The 21,552-nt window shown below is 32.3% G+C and overlaps 5 protein-coding genes and 1 non-coding gene across 10 annotated transcripts; 3 read left to right on the forward strand and 3 right to left on the reverse strand.

Annotated features, from left to right (window-relative positions):
* The first annotated feature begins 2,409 nt into the window (after positions 1 to 2,409).
* On the forward strand, positions 2,410 to 5,043 carry LOC110662513 (probable aldo-keto reductase 1). The gene is given in 7 exon segments (XM_058143407.1): positions 2,410 to 2,429; positions 2,596 to 2,691; positions 2,782 to 2,955; positions 3,547 to 3,583; positions 3,585 to 3,644; positions 3,769 to 3,845; positions 4,905 to 5,043. Coding segments are annotated over 7 exon segments (603 nt in total).
* TRNAG-GCC (transfer RNA glycine (anticodon GCC)) lies at positions 4,441 to 4,511 on the forward strand. Its single transcript has one exon. It is a non-coding gene; the product is annotated as a tRNA-Gly (tRNA).
* Positions 5,044 to 5,405: 362 nt separating the features above from the next.
* Positions 5,406 to 8,198, reverse strand: LOC110662574 (PITH domain-containing protein At3g04780). Its single transcript, XM_021821582.2, has 8 exons — positions 8,043 to 8,198; positions 7,801 to 7,887; positions 7,126 to 7,249; positions 6,916 to 6,964; positions 6,765 to 6,822; positions 6,610 to 6,656; positions 6,449 to 6,526; positions 5,406 to 5,651 (listed from the first exon to the last, which is right to left on the reverse strand). Exons 1-8 carry the CDS (start codon positions 8,079 to 8,081, stop codon positions 5,603 to 5,605), a joined length of 531 nt encoding a protein of 176 aa, XP_021677274.2. The 5' UTR covers positions 8,082 to 8,198; the 3' UTR covers positions 5,406 to 5,602.
* A 1,987-nt stretch (positions 8,199 to 10,185) lies between these two features.
* On the forward strand, positions 10,186 to 14,832 carry LOC110662575 (probable ribose-5-phosphate isomerase 3, chloroplastic). 5 transcript variants are annotated; one of them, XR_002496310.2, is made up of 3 exons: positions 10,186 to 11,169; positions 13,940 to 14,063; positions 14,260 to 14,832. XR_002496310.2 is itself a non-coding variant. In XM_021821584.2 (2 exons), exon 1 carries the CDS (start codon positions 10,287 to 10,289, stop codon positions 11,157 to 11,159), a length of 873 nt encoding a protein of 290 aa, XP_021677276.2. In that variant the 5' UTR covers positions 10,186 to 10,286; the 3' UTR covers positions 11,160 to 11,169; positions 14,260 to 14,832. The 5 variants fall into 5 exon arrangements, 4 of the variants coding, with proteins under 4 accessions (XP_021677276.2, XP_021677277.2, XP_058000467.1 ...); XM_021821584.2 differs by lacking the exon at positions 13,940 to 14,063; XM_021821585.2 differs by lacking the exons at positions 13,940 to 14,063; positions 14,260 to 14,832 and adding an exon at positions 13,014 to 13,115.
* Positions 13,135 to 15,055, reverse strand: LOC110662576 (uncharacterized). The gene is made up of 6 exons (XM_021821586.2): positions 14,884 to 15,055; positions 14,582 to 14,740; positions 14,387 to 14,470; positions 14,165 to 14,290; positions 13,925 to 14,020; positions 13,135 to 13,439 (listed from the first exon to the last, which is right to left on the reverse strand). Exons 1-6 carry the CDS (start codon positions 14,975 to 14,977, stop codon positions 13,363 to 13,365), a joined length of 636 nt encoding a protein of 211 aa, XP_021677278.1. The 5' UTR covers positions 14,978 to 15,055; the 3' UTR covers positions 13,135 to 13,362.
* Positions 15,056 to 20,241: 5,186 nt separating this feature from the next.
* Positions 20,242 to 21,451, reverse strand: LOC110662577 (mitochondrial import inner membrane translocase subunit TIM23-2). The gene has a single exon (XM_021821587.2). It carries the CDS (start codon positions 21,191 to 21,193, stop codon positions 20,651 to 20,653), a length of 543 nt encoding a protein of 180 aa, XP_021677279.2. The 5' UTR covers positions 21,194 to 21,451; the 3' UTR covers positions 20,242 to 20,650.
* Between the last annotated feature and the right edge of the window lie 101 nt (positions 21,452 to 21,552).

Below are 21,552 nucleotides of genomic sequence, written 5' to 3' on the forward strand. Positions count from 1 at the left end.
ATCTTTATATAGAGGAATTATTATAAAGTATGTATTCTTTTCAATCAAATTATCAAAGTAACGTGTCTTGAATTTATAGGATGATGTAATTATTTATCTCTAAATAAAAGTATAAGTTTAATATTGCATATGAAATTTGATGTTGTGAAATTCTCTAACTCAAAGAATGTGAATGACAATCACCATCTATCCATGCGTTAAGTTTGAGTTACCTCTGTTAATTAAAATTACTTAAACCTATTTAGTTTGACTTTTTCGTACTCTATATGTTCTTCATTTCGTTTTTTTTTTCCCTCCAAATGTGGAATAGCAACACTTTCATTAGATATAATTGTACTGAATTTAAGTTTATAAATCAAATTATCACTTGTATTACATGCGGTGGCTCATTTAAAATCTAACATTCTTCTTTTTTTGTCTTAATTCTATGAGTCTAATTCTTTTTATTATTCTATGGATTCACTTGAGTCTAACAGCATTACTTATCATACTTTTTCGAGTCTCGAGATATAGTTTACTCTTGTACCATATGAAATTTCTCTTACCTGAATAGTGCAAACAATTATTTAATTTGAAGTTGTCTCATCAAAATTGTTTAAGCCAATTTGACTTGTATTTTAAATTTTTTTCGGTTTGCTTGTCTTTTTTTTAACCTAAACACCAACAGATTTGTAATTTTTTTGTATTCTCATATATTTTTAATAGGAGACTTCTTGAATTCCAAATATATATGGATTGAAATGAGATTCATACATGCAGATATATAAAGGATATGGTGTCATTTTAGTTCATTCCTTGTTTGTCAATTTTGATGGGCTATAAGGTGGTGTGTGTATTGATAATTAATTAGGAAAGTAATTATGCTTAATTACATGGTGACATAATGAATTACCTACTGAAATAAAATGATTAAAGCACTAACCTCCTAAGAGAAGAAATGATGTTGGTCTTCCTTTCTAAAGGTGTGTTTAGCTAAACAATTGATAAAAATATTATCTCAAAAATATTTATCAAGAAATTTTAAATTAAAATTTTAATTTTAAAAATATTTTAATCATAAAAATTTCAAAACAATAAAATAATTTTTTAATAGCATTTAAAATAATATTTTAAAAAAAAATAATTTCCAACTGGCTTTTTAAGCCTCTCAACCACAATCTCTGGTATGGATATTACTATTTTACACTTTAATTAAAAAAAAAAAAAAAAAGAAAGTGAAGCCAATTCCAGAGCAGAGGTCTGTTCTTGTTTCTGTGGTTGGAAAATACAAGAATTTCCCTTGTATGATGTATCCATAATATTCATTATAAAAATATGACACAAATATATGGGTTACACCATGTATAATGTGCCTTAAATTTATGGTAGACTAGATTTAAATAAGTTTTTCCATTGGTAATGCATGTAAACTATGATTCAAAGGTCGTAATCAATCCATGGCAAGAGGAAATGAAACAGAATGAGAATAGGGAAAGATGGCATAGTTGAGATTTGTGATTCCATGAGTAAAGCTTTAGTAACCAAGGACTAGAAGTAAACCAATCTTCTGCAATTACAATTTCTTCAAGTGACAAAACTTAAACCAACTTTTTTAGACTTTATGTAAATACCATTCTTTAAATTATTGATGATTATAACTTTATAACTAACCTTTGACCACTTAAAAATTGATTTAGCAAAAATTACTTTCTTTTTTCTTATTTCAAGTATTTAGAAAAATCTCAACATCAAACAATAATATATTAGTTTATATTTTCATTTGTCAACATCTTAATATTGGCAAATGAAAATTTGTCTAAACACTGTTTTGAGGTTAGTTTTATGTCATGTTATTTATTTTGATTTGATATTAATTGATTAGAAATTCCCTGACAAAAGATCATGCGTGACTAACAATGTTAATGTAATGATTCTTAATTTATCCGAAACAGGAACCTGACGTGGCTTCTTTCTTGAGTGATCAAAATCGAGAATCCAATCTCCTGGTGTTGATGGCTTTCCTTTTGCGGAGTATATGGAAAAATCAGAAATCATTTTATTTTCAGGAATGAGACGAATTCCCATCATGTAATCTCGTCAGCTCTGGCAAATTATGAGGAGTTCATTTCTGCTACCACTTTCTCGTCAGCACCTCAAATGGAAATCCATCAGCTTCCTTCAAATTGGTCATCCCCGCCTCAAGGAAGCTCAAGATCAACTTTGATGGAGCAGTCAACCAATCAAAGAATGTTGGCGCAATTGCAGTGTTAGCGAGGAATTCGGCAAGCATACCTGTAGGTTGGAGCTGTATGAGGTTTCATATGGAATCACAGATCCTTTAATCTTGGAAGCCTTAGCCTGTAGGGAGGCTGTTCTTGCCAAAAATATGAACTTCCAAAGAGTATTGGCAAGGCTACGGACCTTACACCAATGAAATCTCGGTTGAAAAGGTAAGTGTTGAAACAAGGAATATTTAAATTATTCCATCGAGTTTCATACTTGCTTCTTGCAGGCGTTGAAGCAGCCCAGAGAAAAAAATCCAGTTGGCTGCAAAATTTGGCGTTGTTACCAGCCCGAACTTAGATTTTAAAGATGTTTCAATTAATGGAAATCCTAAAAATGCTGTGAGGCTAGCCTAAATCGTCTTGGAGTTGAATATATTGATCTCTACTGCCAACCTCGCATTGACACCTCAGTATCAATAGAGGACACAATATGGTCTTTGTGTTTTGAAGGAGATTAATATTATATATAGATTTCCAATTTCGTTAATATCTAATCTAATTGGTTTTTGGGTTGGCAGATGGGGGAGCAAAAGAAATTAGTGGAAGAAGAAAAAATTAAGTACATTGGATTGTCTGAAGCAAGTCCTGACACAATAAGGAGAGCGCACGCAATTCATCCCATTACTGCAGTGCAAATTGAATGGTCACTTTGGAGCCTTGACATCGAGGAAGAAGTAATCCCACTTTGCAGGTATCTCTCTAGTCTCTACCTGTGTGATTTCCTTATTCTCTGCTGTGTAGACTTGCATTTAGGCCATGAGCAAAAAGATTTACGGACCGAAAGATTTGAAGGAATTCGTCCAATCTTGAAATAGAATTGCAATCATTGACTAAGTGTTGGCTTGAAAGGAGATAAGGCATGAGCAAAAAGACTTGCGGACTGAAAGAGCATAGTTTCATCACGATCATCATGTTATATGATGAAAACAAAATATGAAATTAGAGGCAGGTTTATTCAAAAAGAATGGAAACTGAAAATGAAAAACTTGGATTATCTGAAGCAAGTCCTGACACAATAAGGAGGGCGCATGCAATTCATCCCATCACTGCAGTGCAAATGGAATGGTCCCCATGGACTCGTGAAATTAGGCAAGAAATAATCCCACTTTGCAGGTATCTCTTACTGCGACGTGAAACAAGTAAACAACTTCCTGCTGAGTTTTCCAAGAAACAAGCTAATTGCATGCATTATTTTGTTTTTTCCATTCATTTGTTTTTCTTTTGAAAATCTATTCATATTTTCCCTACAATTTATGAGGCTCTTGACTGTGCTACAATGCAGGGAACTTGGAATTGCAGTAGTTCCTTATAGCCCTCTTTGGTCGGGGTTTTTTCGGTGGCTAAGCAGTTGTGGGAGGTCTGCCTTCAGTGACCTTACTGGTACAAAACTAAAATTAATTACTTTAACAGCTAATTCTTGAGAAGCTCCTGAAAATTGAACTTTACACAAATTATTTTTGTGTTTACATTGTGACCTACTTTGTCTTCGATCTACAATGTCCAGTGTACCTTTAAGTTTGTTAATACACCACTGCCTAAAATTATCCAAGCTGCACCTGATATACATGTGGGAGCAAGATGGTGCAAGCAAAACTGTATTCAAGATAGATTTCCTCTGGAACTGAATATGGAGGTGAAAATAAACAGACAATAATTGCTGCCTTGTAATTTATCTGTTTCACCCATGCATTCCTGTGGGAAGAACATACTCGCATGTATATTTTTGGTTCTTGGCTAGTAGAATTACTCCCCATATCTGTAGAGGATTACTTTATAAAATACACTCTCGCAGCTCTAGAAATAGATTGCTGATTCCCTTTATTTACCTTACAAACACAACCTCAATGAAGAAATGCTCCATTACTTATCCATCTGAAATTACTTGGGGCTTGAAGCAAACCTTACGAAGAGGGTTGAATGCAAGAGGCAGAAAGGTACCGAGTAACCTCTCATTAATTTCATTCTGATAGCAATTTTTTTTTTTTTTTTTTTATAACAAAGGCCCTAGTATCATTGCAAGTAGCAACTCTGATAAGTTGCAAATAAACTCGGTATAAATTATGCAGAGCTTGTGCGGCCTAGATAAGGTACAGAGGACATTCTTTCGGTTGGAAGGCGGAAGACTTGCCGTCTCCAATAAGTTTTCTATAATTTTGGAGGTCGAGCTACCAGCAAGGCACCAGTGGTCTAGTGGTAGAATAGTACCCTGCCACGGTACAGACCCGGGTTCGATTCCCGGCTGGTGCATTCTTTTGCAATTTTGCGTTTATGTTATTTCAAATTTTCAACCTTTGTTTGTCTGCACTCACCTGCTACATTATATAATGACAACTTCACCCAAAAGAATACCAGTTTTCCAACGATGCTGAGCACGTGAACTTCCAAGTTCCAGGTAGTTGAGTCGTGTCGCGTAAAATACCAGACAATCAAATGCATGATTTTGTGCCCTATGATGTAAGCCTGTTTGATAATTATGTTGCCAGGCATATGCCATCATGGGAATGGATTTCTTCTGCATTAGTTCAGTGGTGCTAATTTCATACTGAATGCTTGTTCAGATTATTAGCACCCAAGGAAATAAATCTCATTGAGAGGTATTATCATCTACAACCATGATCAGATTTGAGTATTTCTTCACAGGGTTCTTGAGGGAAGTGATAATGGCGGATCCAGTTGGCAAATTTTGGATAAACAGATTTCTCAGGTTTCTGCTACGGGCTGGGAAGAACATTTACCAAATAATCGTAGAACAAGAGAATTGGAAAAGAGCTGCTTGTAACCTGCAGCAGCTTCCACATGAAAGTACAACCAGGAAAAATATATCAATATGAAAGGAATTTGAAAAAACCTAGTTTTATCCTTGAGGTTGCATCAAAAGATATCCTGAATCCTTGGATAATCAAGTTGTGCCAAAAGCCAAAAACATAGCAAGTGTGAACAGACAATGGGATAAACCATAAATAGGAAAACTGTGGCTGCTGTTGAGAAACTCATGTTTTAAGGCCAGAAGTATGACCTAAGCTAACAATTCTCCTGGGCCAGTATCAACATTTCGTATCTGAAAATACATGATAAACCAAGTATTACAACACAGCTCAAATGCATATGTAACTGAATAAGACAAGACCTTAGATGCAATCATGCAGGTAACTGTTTGATATTGTATAATAAGGGGGCAGATTTCCAGGACGAGAGATTGAAATAACAGCCATAAAACTTTCAGGCACCAAACTGTTTGATATTGTACAATAACTGGTTGAAACTTAGAAAAACACAAATGAGAAATTTAACATTGGTTGCAAGAAACTTCAACCCTTTCTTAACACCCCCCTTCACTGTCAATGATCCTCAATCTTCTTCAAGCCCTTCATGTCCGTTGTTTCCACCCTGCAATAAGGAAAAACACTCATCAAATTAATGTGGAACCCCGAGAGGATCAAACTTTTATAAAAATAGAACAGGAAAAAAAATGGCAACTTTGAAAGTTAGATACAGAATATGTTAAAAATATATGCACTGTTCTTGCCAAGCTGATCATTTAGAATACAAAGTTAAAAATGGATGTGCAGGTAAAGGTCTAAAGGATGCTTTAATTGTTATCTTCACTCAAAACAAGCAAGCATGACAACTGCACATGCAATTGACCCGTCTTCACTGTATAGCTTCTGTACACTAAGTCAAAGTTGATCACAGGATCAAATCAATAATTAATCTCACTATTTCTTTCTACTACTTATTGAAAGAAGTCAGATGATAGTTCACCCAACAACAAATCATATGAACTGCAAATAGCTCTTGGTTGATAAAACATGATTTGTGTGTTAAGAAGTTGGTACACCGAACAAAAAATGAGACATAATGTGCAGAAAAAAATCTAATCCTTATCCTATTATTTATGCAAAACTGGAAGTAGTGTGCATTCAGCTGATAAACAAAAGCAGTATTATTTGACAAAAACATTCCAAATTCAAATTTAACTAGTCATTAGAATTTACAGGTTTTCATAACCTAATAATCACTATAAAATTGCTACTTCAAAATGATCAAAATCAAAAGACATCGTAATTGCTAAAGAATAAAGTAATGACACTAATTCACTAGATAGGAACCCAAGTACATATATGACAAAGATATCCACAATAGGGGAATCTATGCCTAAGGTTCAATGATCATTCAAAACTTACGTTGTTCCAAACAAAGCAATTTTTTGGACTTTGGTGATGTCAGAACCTGACTGGTTATCTTCGATGAATATTGTCAAACTGATTAAAAAATAAGTAAAATTAGCTGCTAGAAGATATCATGATGAAAAGAGAATGGAGTACAACACAATAACTTCAGATACCTGCGAACATTCTGAAACTTAACATACTTCAAGCCTACTGGTTTTCCCTACAGAGAGGGTAATGAAACATAAATGACAACATGAAAGATTCTATTAACATAATTTACAAAAACATGGCCTCAAAATCATAGTAGCAGCACAGGATAATGACAAACCTTGAGATTATCTAGCGATAAAATTGCAGTGTCACTAGGAGGGAAGTCATTGACATTACTGCCGTTATCATATCATGGAATTAAAAAATTTATAAGTTTGTATTTTTTTTTTGTCCAAAACTGTAATCAGTTGAGAGTTGCCAAATAATACCTAAATCCCATATGCTCCTTGTTTGAGAAAAGTTTTACAGTCTTGGGACCTGGGGAGACACCCTTTTCATTAGAATACTAACCATGCGGATGAGACCATTTTCACTAAAACCTTTGCAAAGTGGAACTTGTAGATTAAACCTATGAATGATTAAATTTCATAAAAGATGGTGCTGTTAAAAAAATGAAAAGGGTTTATATTAACAGATACCTTCTTCTTCAGGTCCTTGGACGACAACAGAGTACAGTTTAACAACTTGAGTGAAAGGTATATAGATCAGCAACTGCTCATCCGCATCACTCTCTAGATTCAAACCATCATCTTCTCTATATCCCTAATTTGTGAAATGCGAACAAAGTACAGTAATATAAAACATGGTAGCCAAATAAATCATGTTGTTTACCGTTGTTGATAGCATTTGAGGGGAGAAAAAGCAAGGACATCAGACCCAAAAAAAAATCTATTGAGGAATTATTTCTTTGAGAATGATTCAAGTGAGCATTATGCTCAAAACAAATCTTATTCCCCTTGTTTGGTTTGCAAGAACTCAATTCAAATGATTTCTTTTTGGCTAATTCTCACGTTTAGAAGGAAAGAATTCAATTCTTTTTAACTTAAAAAATTTTTCATTTTAAAAGAAATAGATTCATGCATGATTGTGCGAGTCTTTCTTGCAAATGATTTATTCCAAATGAACCGGTAAGCATCATATCAGTCAATTTGAATCCCAAAACTTTGTTGCATTGCAATTTAAAGAGGGGGGAAAAAGAGAGAAGGGAAAAAAATTGCACTCGGTTAAGCATGACGGAACTATAATGCAATTAAAGAAAATCCAAACAACATATCCAATGCATAAAAGTGAAAAGTTTCTGCTGTTAAATTTACCTGTTTGAGAGCATTGGGAAGAGAGTGGCCGGAGTTTTGATTAAGGCATTCAACTCCAGACCAATCAACGAAGTCCACTAGATCAACCTGATTCATCAAAAAGATTGAGACAAACAATTGACAAATCTCAATTCAACCTCCAAAACCCAGTTCCCAGATTCGAATAATTCCCATAAATTCTCTCTCAAGAACCCAACAAAGGATGGAAATGAATAAGAAAAATTGAAAACAAAAACTCTTACTTGGCTTCTTTGAATTGCACTGGCTGATTCTGCAGACATGGTTTTGTAAAGAGAATATAGGGAGAGGAAAATTTATTGAGAGAGGGAAAGAGAAAACAAACGCAAAGAGAATAGAGCGCTGTTAGGACAAAAATCATAATATATCGCGAACAACAGGGCAATCTCGGAGGAAAACGGAATTGGATAGATTAAACGATACCGTTTGATCCGTGACCCGTTTCCTCTGAAATCTCAACATTCGGGTCCTCATGACCCAATTTGGGGACCCGAACTCTTGTGGTGCTGCAGAGTCTGTGGTTTTATCATAGGCTAAATTATTATTCAATCTATGTAATTTAACAAAATTAATTATTTAATTTTTATATTTTAAAAAATATATTATTTAATTTTTTATATTTTATTATTATTAAATTATTTAATTTTTTTATTAATTAATAATAATTAAATTATTATTTAATTTTTTTATTTTAATAAAATTAATTAATTTTTTTATTTTAATAAAATTAATTAATTAATTTTTTTAATAAAATTAATTAATTAATTTTTTTTTTAATAAAATTAATTATTTTTTATTATTTAATTTTATTAACTATATAATTTTATAATTATTTTCTATATCTAAACTGCTATAATTATTTTTTTTATTTCTTTTCTATTCTTCTTTAATTTTCTCTTTTTATTCTTCATTTCATTTACATCCACGTCTTTCTCTATTTATTTTTTTTTATTTTTATTTATTAATAAAAATAATATAAATTATCTACATAAAAAAAATAATCAGTGTCCTTAAGCTTTTAAATAATTAAAGAAAAATTATTTACAATAAAATAACCTAAAAAATCCAAGAAATTTAAATTTAAAAATATATATAAATTCATAATTAGTCTTTACATAATAAAATTTTTAATTTTATCAAATTTTATATTTTTAAAATATTATATTTTTTAAGATATATAAAATAATTAATTAATTTTACTTAAAAATTAAATAATAATATTTTTTAAAATATAATTATTAACGAATTAATTTTCTTTAAATAGGTGAATTAAATAATAATTTTAATAACATAGATAATAAAAAAATTTAATGAAAGAATTAAATAATTTAATAAAATTAAAAATTAGGACTAAATAATATAATTATTAAAATATTAAATTAAATAATTAATTTTATTAAAATATAAAAATTAAATAATAAATTTTCTATGTCGCAACTTGTTAGTTAATGGGTTGAATTCCAGTTAACCACTGCAGTAGTTAGTTACTTTTTTATACATCAGAAAGAAATAATTGTTAATTACTACAATAATATGATTATATTAATTTATACCTCCACCAAACAATGATTAAATTATATAAAATATTTAAAATATAAGTTGAATGAGAGATAAATGAAGATTTTGAGGAATAATTGTAATTGAAATTACATTAAATTTTCTAAAATAAAAAATTTGAAATATTTTTTTAAAATTATCATTAAGAGTAATTGTAAATTTTTATCATGTATAATTCCTACTTAATTTTTATAACAGTAAAAATCAAATGAACTAAAAAAATGTATTTTTAATATAATTTTTATCTAATTTTTAATTATTTATATATTAAAAATGTTTGAAACACAATTATAATTAGATAAATTAAAAAAATCTAATTTTAATATAATTCCTACTTATTTTGTTAATAATTTATTTTATTTATTTATTTTTATCGATCTTTTTTAAAAATTATTTTATTTAAAATTATTTATTACTTTATTAATTTTTTTCTAATTTTATATTTATTTTATTAAGTATAATAATTATTGTAATTTATTACAATTAAGAATAATTTTATTATAATTTAACTGATTTAATTATTTTTTTAATAATACTAAAAAATTTTAAACAATAAATAAAAATAATTTAAAAATTTATTGCAATTAATTTTTTATTAATTTTATTTTTTATAGAATTTTTTAAATAAATTATTTTTAAAAAAAGTTCAAATGAATTTCCACATAATTATATTTAATTTTTAAGATAAAAAAGAAATTATTTTATTTTAAATTTAAAAATTGAATTCAATTTTAAAAACAATTGCTTAAAAATGTGAAATAAAAGAATGTTTTATCAAAATAAAAAATCCAAAGACCAATAACCAACCAGAAGTCCCATACTCTCTATCTTTCCTTCCAATGTAGCACAAAACCAAACAGAGCCAAAAGCCCCACCTTTCATTTCCTCTCTTCCATTCCCAACTTACAACAATGGCCTCCTTATCCCTCCTTCCACCTCGCTCAACTCCCACCACCACCACGTCCTTCTCCTCCTCCTTCTACCACAATGCCTCCAACCTCCTCACCCTGCGCACCCGCTCCATTAGTCTTCGCTCCCCCACCAGGACCTTCTCTATCAGAGCCCAATCCGCTCCTATCCTCACCCAAGATGACCTCAAGAAACTCGCTGCCGACAAAGCCGCCGATTACGTCAAATCCGGCATGGTTCTCGGCCTCGGCACTGGCTCCACTGCTGCCTTTGTCGTTGCTAAGATCGGAGAACTCCTAAAATCTGGTCAATTAACCGATATTGTTGGTATACCCACTTCAAAACGCACCGAAGAGCAAGCCCGCTCGCTCGGGATCCCACTTTCAGTTCTCGATGATCATCCTCGTCTTGACCTCGCTATAGACGGTGCAGACGAGGTCGACCCTGTTCTCAACCTAGTCAAAGGCCGGTGTGGGGCCCTCTTGAGAGAGAAAATGGTGGAAGCAGCGTCTGAAAAGTTCGTGGTCGTCGCCGACGAGACGAAACTGGTAACCGGTCTTGGTGGGAGCAAGCTGGCAATGCCGGTGGAGGTCGTGCAATTTTGTTGGAAGTACAATTTGGTGAGGTTGAAAGAATTGTTCAATGAAGAAGGGTGCGAAGCTAAGCTAAGATTGAATGAAGCTGGCAAGCCTTATGTGACCGATAACTCCAATTACATTGTGGATTTGTATTTCGAGAATCCGATTAAAGATGCATATGCAGCTGGGAAGGAGATTTCAGCTTGTGAAGGAGTGGTGGAACATGGGTTGTTTTTGGATATGGCAACAGCGGTGATTATTGCTGGCAAGAGTGGAGTGGAGGTCAAGGCCAAGTGATATTTTCAAGGTAGTGAGAACTGAAATCTCTTATGATCTGCTGCTCTGCTATTGTTGTTGTTAATTACTTCTTTATGGTGATTTTGAGCTCTTTTAGTGTAACCTCTTAGATGGGCATTGTCTTAGTGCTTGTTAGAAATTTTGTATGCTATATGGTTTGTTGGGCATCTTATAAGGATTTCGCTCAATTAGCATAGGGAATGGAGATATGAAATAATGGGAAATCAATGAATTTTTTCATGCTTATAATGTTCATGTGAAACTACATTATTTTGACATAGTCTTTTGCAAATAGAGGATTTAAGAAATAAATTGCTGACAGCAACATTTTGTGCTTCTTCTGTTTACTCTTTTTTTTTCCCCTTCCCTTTAGTTGTCATTCCATGTAGAGTAGTGCTTACAGTAATGTTCCCTTCTACATCAAACCAATGACAGTATTCTTCACTATGTTATTTGTGCATTGTGATATTATTAATACTGTCCATGTGAAGTGAGAAACTTAGAATTTCAAATAGAAATGGCTGCTAGTGTGTAGGAGTGCAAATTGGGAGTTCCTTTGTGACTACTAGTGTGTAGGAATGCTAATAACCTGACCTACCATGGTAAATTGGTTCACTGATTGAATCTTGATTGTGTGGAAGCACATCACAAGTTTTCAGTGAATAACTTCTTTCTTGAGCGATTGAGCAATATTTCCAGGAACGCGGGATGGCCTTCAATTAATTGTTTTCATTTTTGCACCTTGGTCTTAGATCTAATAATGCATAAGGGTGCATAATTGTAGAAAAGTCATATCCATTAGTTACAAATGTTGCAGAATATGGAAATGAGGATTTCAGATGTATGAATCAATCCTTTGTTAGGCAAATCAGGAAATTTCTTAGTGCTCTTGTGACAGAATTGAGGACTCTTCTGAGATGGCTGAGTTTCTTTCTGCATTTTGAGATGTGGGACATCATGTTATGTGAATTCCAAGCAAATGCCAATGTAACCGTGGCATAGAGTCTAGGTGGGGAGACACTAAGACAAAAACAAAAGCTATGGCATCTTATTATTGCCCTTCTTTTTTTTTTTTTCGTTATGTTAAATACTATAGTTGTGAGCTAAACTTAACACCAGGCCTTTTTGTTTTTGAGGAGATCAGTTGATCATCAAAGACTGTAGTTATTAGTGAGAAATTGATAACAATTAGATTTGATCACTTCCTAACTTGTTGTGTTTGTGTTGACTTTTTGGAGTATGTTATGCATTCTTACTTGTAAGGGACAGCTCGTTTGAATCCACAAATGATTTTTTTTTAATTTTTTAATCAAATAGTGAGTCGCAACACCACATATTGAAAGTAACCAACTTGTAGTAATATGTTGCTTTGTTAAGCAAGCCCAAACCTTTCTCTTTGATCTTGATGTGATTCTTGGGGCAGACCTGGGTGGTTATTGTATCCCCAATTGTTTTCTAACTTACCCTTTTTTTTCTGTGATAACACAATTGTTTGGCATGGAATTGAGAAGCCTTCTCTTAGGAAAGAAAGTGAAGGGGAAAATTACATGTATTGTAGTGTCAAATATGTGGCCCATTAATTTTAGTTATTAAATTTTATAGCCTGAGTGGATCAAACTTTCATCCGTAATTGCTACTACGGTTAAATTTGTTTGAATGTATCAAACTCAATCACCATTGAGAAGAAGCATGTTGCCCAGAAGCTACCTAGACGTTGTTATTTTCTTTCTGAGACCTAGGTGGTTATCTATTTAATAAAGTCGTAAAGTCATCTTTTCTGCTGATGAGATTGAGATTTTATTATTATTATATGACAAGGACTTGTATGCACCTAACTCAGAAGTGTTTTATTAGGAAGAAAGTGAAGGAGAAATTTACATTTGGCTGGTGTGCTGCTAATAACTTGTTGCTGTTAAATTTGTTAATATTATATACCCATTCTATTTTTTGTTGCAATCTAATTGTTTCCTTAAAGAACAAAAACAAGAATTGATAAATTGTATGTAAACAAAGAAATTTACATGCTCAAAACATGTGTACTACCTAAACAAATCACCCTTGCCTGTCGTCTATATTTTATTCAACACAAACTGAATTTCTACACAAGAATCGGTAGAATAATCAAAACCAAGTAAATTTTATTTCTAAGCATAAATTACTATAATATGGAGAAAATAGAGGCTGGTGAGACAGTGCTTTTCTCCTACTTCCGCAGAACCATAATCATAGACACAAGCAATATGATCATCCAGTGGAACTTCCCAGGCATAATTGAGCTACCTGGATAACGAACACAAAAATCAAGAGGCTTCAGTATCTGAAACATTTATCATCCTTACATTTTTTTTTCCTCAAATGATGGCTTTGCTAGCTGTCTTTGTGTTGCCATTAGAATTCAAGAGGTCTCAAGATTTCAAGTACATTAATTAATTTGCAAGGCCTTAAAGTCAATTGTGTGCAAAAGGATATTGTTGACATATAAAATGGAGTCAATTAATGGTGAAAGACTTAATCATCTAACACAATTAGTAGATATTTAAAAGAAAATTAATGGTGATAGTAATAATGTAAATAGGGTAGAAAACAACATTTCTAAATTCAAACACCATTAATTAATTACTTAAATTCACAAGTTTGCCTTTTGATATAGGACAAAAACTAGAAGAGAAGTTGAATGCATAGTATCATCATCATATGTTTACCTTAATCATCTACCGGAAGACAACCTTGAATTTGATAAATGTTTCATAAATTTAATATCTTACCATGACTCCCTGCAGGAGCACCACCAGCAGTATTATTTGTTGCCTGTGTATTTGAAACTTTAATCCCAAGGCTGGAACAATCAGATCCAATTGTACCTAACAATCAAAAGCCATAGCTCATATCAGCTGAAAGAAAAAGGTAATCATATCACTGAATCGTTTGAGTTCGTGTCTCAGTCGTAATCAAATGGATAAAACAAGACAAGGGCTGGCTCAATTAGTAGTCTCTAAAGTTTTTACATTCGCTGTAGCATGGGAAGTAAGCGATGTTGAGAAGGTTGAAGAATCCAGAGTTGCATGTGCACAAGTGAGTATATGTTCCATTCTTTGTGCAGGTACCTCCTCCACAGTAGATCCAATAGCAAGCTACATATACATAAAATCAGGAGTCTACTTGGTTAAACTTTCTTCAAAAACCTGAATATGAGAATAGAGAAGTGTGATATAATTATTGGCAATTACGATCGAAGGCTGATGCATTCCAGGGAACAGGCTTCTCTGGAGCTGGTTTAGGGGGATCCTGGCAGTTACCATAGTTGAGAGTACCTGCAAACAATTAAGATCAAGAAAATGGATTACAACCATGTGCTTTATTAGTTCCTGATCAGAGATCTTGTATGCAAGTTTTGGTCAATTATCAGAAAGAGAAAAGCTTACAATTTGGGATGACACAAGGAAGGAACGTGAGATTATTATTAATATCATCATTTGTGGTTCTGGTCCAACCACGATCACATTGGCACTTGTACCCTAGTGGGTATGTTATGTTTGCTACGCATGTTCCTTTCCCACATTCCACTTCATCGCATATTTTCTCTGCAAGTCACCAAAACCCATCATGTATCCGTCTTACGAGTTCAAATCCTAGTTTAAGTCTAATAGAAAAAAATCATGCATCTTTAAGTATTCATGAGTGTATGTGTGTGTTTGAGAGAGAGAGAGAGAGAGAGAGAGAGTACGAAGGTAAGGAGTTAAGGGATCATCTCCTAAAGCAATCATAGGCAGCAACACAAGAAGCAGAGCAAGAAAAGGCAGCGCTCTAAAGAAGGCCATCTCTTCCAGCAGAGAGAGAGAGAGAGAATGCAATTTGCAGTTAAGGTGAAGGATTTTTTTTGGGTTTTCAAGTTGGTAACACAGATGGTATATATAAAGATCAGAATGACTTACCAAACTCATCAGAAAATATTTAAGGACTTTCTGTGGAGTTAGGTTGAAATTTTCTATATTTCGATGACCACAACAAGAAGTTAAGCTTATTTTCTAATTTCTCCGTAGAAGCTTCAGTGCGGGCATCCGCAAAATTATCATTTCTGCAAATCTTTTCTCAATGCAGTCCTTTTCCTTCAGCCATTTTTTTATAGTGCCAGTTTGAATAAATCAAGCATTTCATTTTTTTTTTTTTTTAAATTAATAAAACAGTTGATTTTATTATTTGGGTTAATTTTCACACATACAAGTAATTTTTTAATGACAACTTTACCCCTCCATTTAATGTCACTTTTAACCAATGCCAAGTTTTGTTTGAGGGGGCAATTTGGGTATATTAAGATGGACAAGGAAGTCAAATGAGAGATTGCGGTCCATAACAGCAGTAACACAGTTCTTCTCGTGCTCATTGAAACCTCAAAATGAAAGAGAATGTTGTCGTAAAAAAATATTATATAATTTATTTATATTTTTTGTATAATAATAATAATAATGGGAGTTATACAAGAGGTTTTTCTCCTTAATCCCACCAAAACTAAATTTCAATTCAAACTCTAGAGGGTATTGGAGGAAATTGTCTTAGAATACTTGGTCTAGCTATGACTTGGCTTCCAAGAATCAAAATAATCAATCTCATTTGTTAATTGTATTTATTATTCAATTCATTTTAAGAAAGTTATGTCAAAGATTCTTATCATAGATTTTTAATTTATAAAATTTTCATTGTAAATATTAGAGGTGTACGATTTCGATAATTTTGTTTCGATTCAGAATCTATTTACAAATTAAAATTGAATTAAAATTTTGATACGATTTCGATTCGGTTTTTTATTATTTGGGTATAATTCATGTTCTTTAATTTTGATTCGGTTGAGTATAATTTCAGTTTAATTTTTAATTTTTAAAATAAGTTTATATAATTATTTTTTTAAAAAGTAATATTTAAATTAACATTTAAGTTTTTAATATATTATGTAATATATTTTTTAACTATTTTTAAATTATATAATTTTTTACTATAAAATGCATATATAATTTGGGATTAAATATATTATATAATATAATAGTATAAATATATTATAATATATATTTTAACTATTTATTAATTATATAATATTTAACTGTAAGATATAAATATAATTTTAAATTAATATATATATATATATATATATATATTTATAATTAAGAATTATAAAGTAATTTAATATATTTATAATTAGAACTATTAAGAAAGTATAAAAAATAAATATAATATTAAGTTATATATATATATTAGGTTTTCAGTTTGGTTTTGATTTGATTTTGGTTCAGTTCTTAATAAAAAATAAAAATTTAAATAAAATATCAAAATAATTTTGATTCGGTATAATTTCTATTGATTCAGTGTGTTTTTTCAGTTTTGTTTAAAATATGAAAAACTATGCATAGCACTAATAAACTGAATTTTTCAAGAAAAAGACGAGGGAGAAAAAAAAAATTAACTCCTTAATTAGTCCCATGTAGACCACAAATAAGCACCATAAGCTTCCTTCAGTTAATCATGAATCCACTGAAAATGAAGGAAAATTTTGTGCTAAGCAGTATTCTTCTTAGAGTTGTGCCCTACTACATGATTAACTTGAATGAAAAAAAAAAAAAAAAAAAAATTAGTTGCATGAGAAAAATAGTGAGAATTTTGATTTATATATAATTCAAGATGATATTGAAAAAATAAAAAAAAAAGATCATGATAAATTTGATAAAACTAACAAATATTTGAGTGTATAATATTGTAAAACAGGGGAAATTACTTTTTTTTTTTTTACAAAACAACAAAATTTGGAATATTCAATAAAATATTTTAAGTTTAAATTCCATTTAAATGAAAAGAAATTAGAGAATTATATAGAAAGAGACAATTATTTTGGTTATGTAATTTGTTTAGTTTCTAAATGTGAAATAAAAAAATATATATTCTAGAAGATTGGCAATATAAAGATAAAATCAATGGAGCATAGAAAGTCAAAATTTCACCAAAAGTAGGCATAATAAAATATATAATAGCTATTAAATCAAGAAGAAAAAATAGAAGAGATTTTGTAGAGGTTGAAGAAGTCAAAAAAATTAAGAGAAAGAAAAATCAAGCATTTCAAAGATTGCTTATAAGTTATAATCATTAGTAAATTAAGTATAAAAAGGGTTAAAATATAAAGAAATTAAAAATATACCCAAGTTGATGCATTTTACAAATGGGCTAAATGAATGAGAATAATCAAAGCTGTCGTATACATTCCCATGGTAAGATGTATAAATTAAATAATAGATTTCTTCTTTCTTTCAACATTGCGAATTCAATGCTTATCTTTTGCTTGGCAAGGTCAATCATTTTTTTCATACATTTAATCCCTATTTAAATGGAAACAAATTTTCTTTCCTCCTATTATGAATTACCACTGTTTTTACTCAAATTAATTTAATTCGATAGCTAAAAACATATTACACACTTTACATACTCAAATTCGAGTCCTCACTCACCTATCACTTTATTAAAAAAAAAAAAAAAACTTATTTTTTTAAAAAAAAAAAGAAAAAGAAAAGAAATTTGCTTTAGCGTTTCCAAAGTAAAAATGTTGGAAATGAAGTCATAGAGGTAGATTCTCTTTTTAAGCTTCGAACTTTCAATGGCATCTAGAAGTTCAGCATTAGACTTGCTGATGAAAGGTGCTCCAACAAGGTATGATTTGTTTTATTTTTTCACCATATAAAGGATTGTACAAACAGTTGAATTCCCAATGGGATGGTAGAGATTTACTGATACTAATTTTTGGCCAAACGTCTCCCAAGTGTGTTCGTAGACCATGGATCAAACACACAGATCAACATACATAGTTATTGAATCCTGTAAATAGTTGTCTATAAACGTTTGAAAGTATCTTTCGTTAAAAAGGGAAATAGCCAATCCCATCTTCTCCAGGTGACAAACACCAACTATAAGCCGACGCGCTGGATATAAAGCATATGCATACAGGACTACCCAGATGCTTTTTTTTTTTTTTTTGTACAGGCAATATTGATATATTCAATCACAATGTGTAAATGTTGGGTACGAGACAATAACGGAAACAAAAAAATATACTCCAAATTCTTGAGTAGGCAAAGGAAATATCCTCCATATTACTCATCCATTCTCTCTCGTATCATTCCTCTGGTATGCACACTGGTATTATTACTCATTCATCCTCTCTCATACCCAGATGCACTTACATAAGCAGATCATAAAGTTTCATGCAGGGCAAAACCCAGAGTCCTCCGACTACATTTATAGGTAATGCAACAAATCACACTATCTCATTCATCAAGCCATACGCAAATAGATGTTACCCTCTTTCTCCCACCCTCCAAACCCACATCTTTATATCAGTCCCCAGTAAAACCTAACAGGACACGCTGAAAGAGAGAGAGACGGGGAAAGGAGGAGGTTGAAGGGGAGAAGAGAAAGGAGGAGCCATGTAGACATTTGACATTTATAATCCAATAATTAACAAATTGTACTACCAAATGCCCAATCCATTGCGCAGAATCATTAACATTTTAAAATCTCATCTTATTATTCTGATTAACATATGGAATAAAACAGAAAAATAAAGCAGAGAGCAAGAGAAGACAGAAATCAAATTGTGAATAAATTATTCAGTTCCATCTATTTTATTTTTTGGGGAAAGAAGATCCAAAGAATTACCAACACAAGATTTTCAGGATTGATTGTGGCAAAAACAGTCTGATTATGCTACATATCTAGTCGGTCAACATAAAATTATCCACTGCAAAAGTAAGTGTTTTTGACTTTGGACTCTTGCATTCTCCTGGCAAACAAAGATTGGGGCTAAACAATAACAACCATCAAAGACACACTTTCCTTCAAGATGTCTGGAACTCCCCTTCATGAAATTATCCCTTTCTTGGATTTCGCAATCCTAGAGCAACCCCACACACAATCCTCTTTTCCAATAAGTAGAGGATTATAGGCCCCTTTGTATAAAAAAAAATGTAAATATGCAATTGTCCATTCACTCTTCTTCCATATCTGAATGCTGCACATCTGTGCATAGCAAGATTTAAAAAGTCCACATAACTTTGTTCTTGTATAAAAACATTATAAGTTGTTTAAAAAAAAAATACCATAACTAGAACTCCCTAAAGAAGCCCTCATTCAACTTCACCCACACCCAGTAAAATCTTAATCAGCATATTCAACCCTAATAATTCCGGTGTTATTGAAACAAGAGTACGTCTAATACTTTATTATCTTAGACATCAAGATTATATTAGGGATGCACAATTAGCTACTAGAATGTCAGTTGATGCTATGAAAATTTTATCCATTAACACAATCACTTTTGACTTGATCAGTACCCTGTGGTAGATGGTTTCGTAGATTGCATAAATTCACAACTATTTGAGTGTGAACTCTTAAAACACAAATTAACAAAACATGCTCCCATGTGTATTATTGTTCTATATTTCTTCCAAGATAATCTGTTATTTGCAACACTATTCGTATTTCCCAAAGATGGAACATAAACATATCCAACAATTCTTCTTGAACAGCATTGATCTGCATTTTTCCAATTTGGACGAACTATTTTGAGTGTTTTCCCCTATTTGAACTACTCCAGAACATTTGTTCATTCCTTCTAAGCTCTCATTCATTTCCCAAAGCAAATAACAACCGAATTCAGTATGAACAACGTTGATCAGTATTTTTCCAATTTGGAAAAATGAACTGTTTTCCCCTATTTGATCTATTCCAGTACATTGCATATATCCTCTCATTCATTCCCCAAAGCCAACATCAACTGAACTCAGCATGTCCCCTGCCCACAATTAAGATTACCTAAAAGAAAAGCCAACATGATACCAATACAACATAAAAGACATGACACATAATATTAACCCCACACCTTCCAACACAAACAGGTAAACAGAAAAATACTAGGTTAACATGACAAATTAAGCATCATCGAGGAAGTTGAATGCACAAAAACGAAAGAGCAGTTCATCATGGCACCATATATATACAAAATTATAGAAGTTCAACCAACAAATCAAAATTCCCATCAAACAGGAACATGTTGGCCAGGAAAGACCATGAGATTATGCAATAAGAATAATAATCACCGGCAATAATCCCATTTTCTATCAAATTCAATGCATAAATATAACAACACGATAATACATAAATTTTTAATCGCATGTAACTGTTCATGCCTTCTCGTAAACCAACAATTCAATAAATGGATAATGGAAAAGCCCAAAATTCCTATCAATTATCAAACAGGACATCAAGAAATGCTAAGTCGGCAAATTGGATTGTGAAACAACAGTAATCGTTACAAGTAACGATCCATATTATACCAAAATCCTTTAAATCAAATAATCTAACTTTGCCACCCAAGAAAACCCGCTAATCCTATATCTGCCTAAACACAGCCCCTCCAAATAGTGCCCCCAAAACAAAAATTTTCAAATTTTCAAATTTTTTTATATGGGCACGTATCTCTTAACAACCTGCTTTCCCGCAACAGCAGTAGCCGCCGCGATCCCTCCAATGGCCCCTGCTATAGCCGCCGATCTCGGCCCCCTAGCCGCACGATAAATCGCCCCAGTCCCGAGCCCCGCGAGAGCCGTATTGACCAAATCGTCAGTATCTCTATAGTGAATCAAAGCACTCTCAAGGCCAGCAAACATCAGCCCCAACACACCCAAATTGTTCCCAAACTTCCGACCCACGTGTCCACCTGAGTTGAGAATCCTATTGACCCGCAATTTCATGGTGTCACCAGGCTCGGCGGCGCGTATGCCATCCAAAGAACCCTTAGCCCCACCGATAATCGCTCCGGATAAGTAGCCAGTTCCGGTATAGTATTGAAGGTTTTCACTCCAGCTGCGGCGCTGATGTGCAGCTTCTTCATGAAAAAGGAACTCAGGAGAAGAGGGCAATTTATATAGGCTCTGAGCAGGGACGTTGTAGAGATCCTGATATGGGTGATACTTGTAGTATTTCTGATCGTTTGAATCATCCATTACTGAACTGATTTTTAATAGAGGAAGATTGGCAGGCTCGAATGGTAGGGTTCTTTGGGAGACGAAGGTGGATTTTTGGGGGATTTGGTTTCTATGATGCGTCAAAACTGGAAAAGTCTGCAAACAACGAGAAGAGCCGAGAGGGAGGCTTCGGGGAAGAAGTCATATACCCTATTTTAAGGCTCTAGGGTTTAACGGCAAAGAAGGGTTTCTACTTTTTACGCTGACTTGGCCCTCAAGACATTCTATGGCCTCGATATTTTTCCTTTGCAAATTATATATTTTAAATAATTTTATTTTAAAGTATTTTATAATTTAATCTCTCTGTTTTTTAATAACAAATAAATTGCATCTTTAAA

Source organism: Hevea brasiliensis, chromosome 3 (genome assembly GCF_030052815.1).
Source record: "Hevea brasiliensis isolate MT/VB/25A 57/8 chromosome 3, ASM3005281v1, whole genome shotgun sequence".
NCBI lineage: Eukaryota > Viridiplantae > Streptophyta > Magnoliopsida > Malpighiales > Euphorbiaceae > Hevea > Hevea brasiliensis.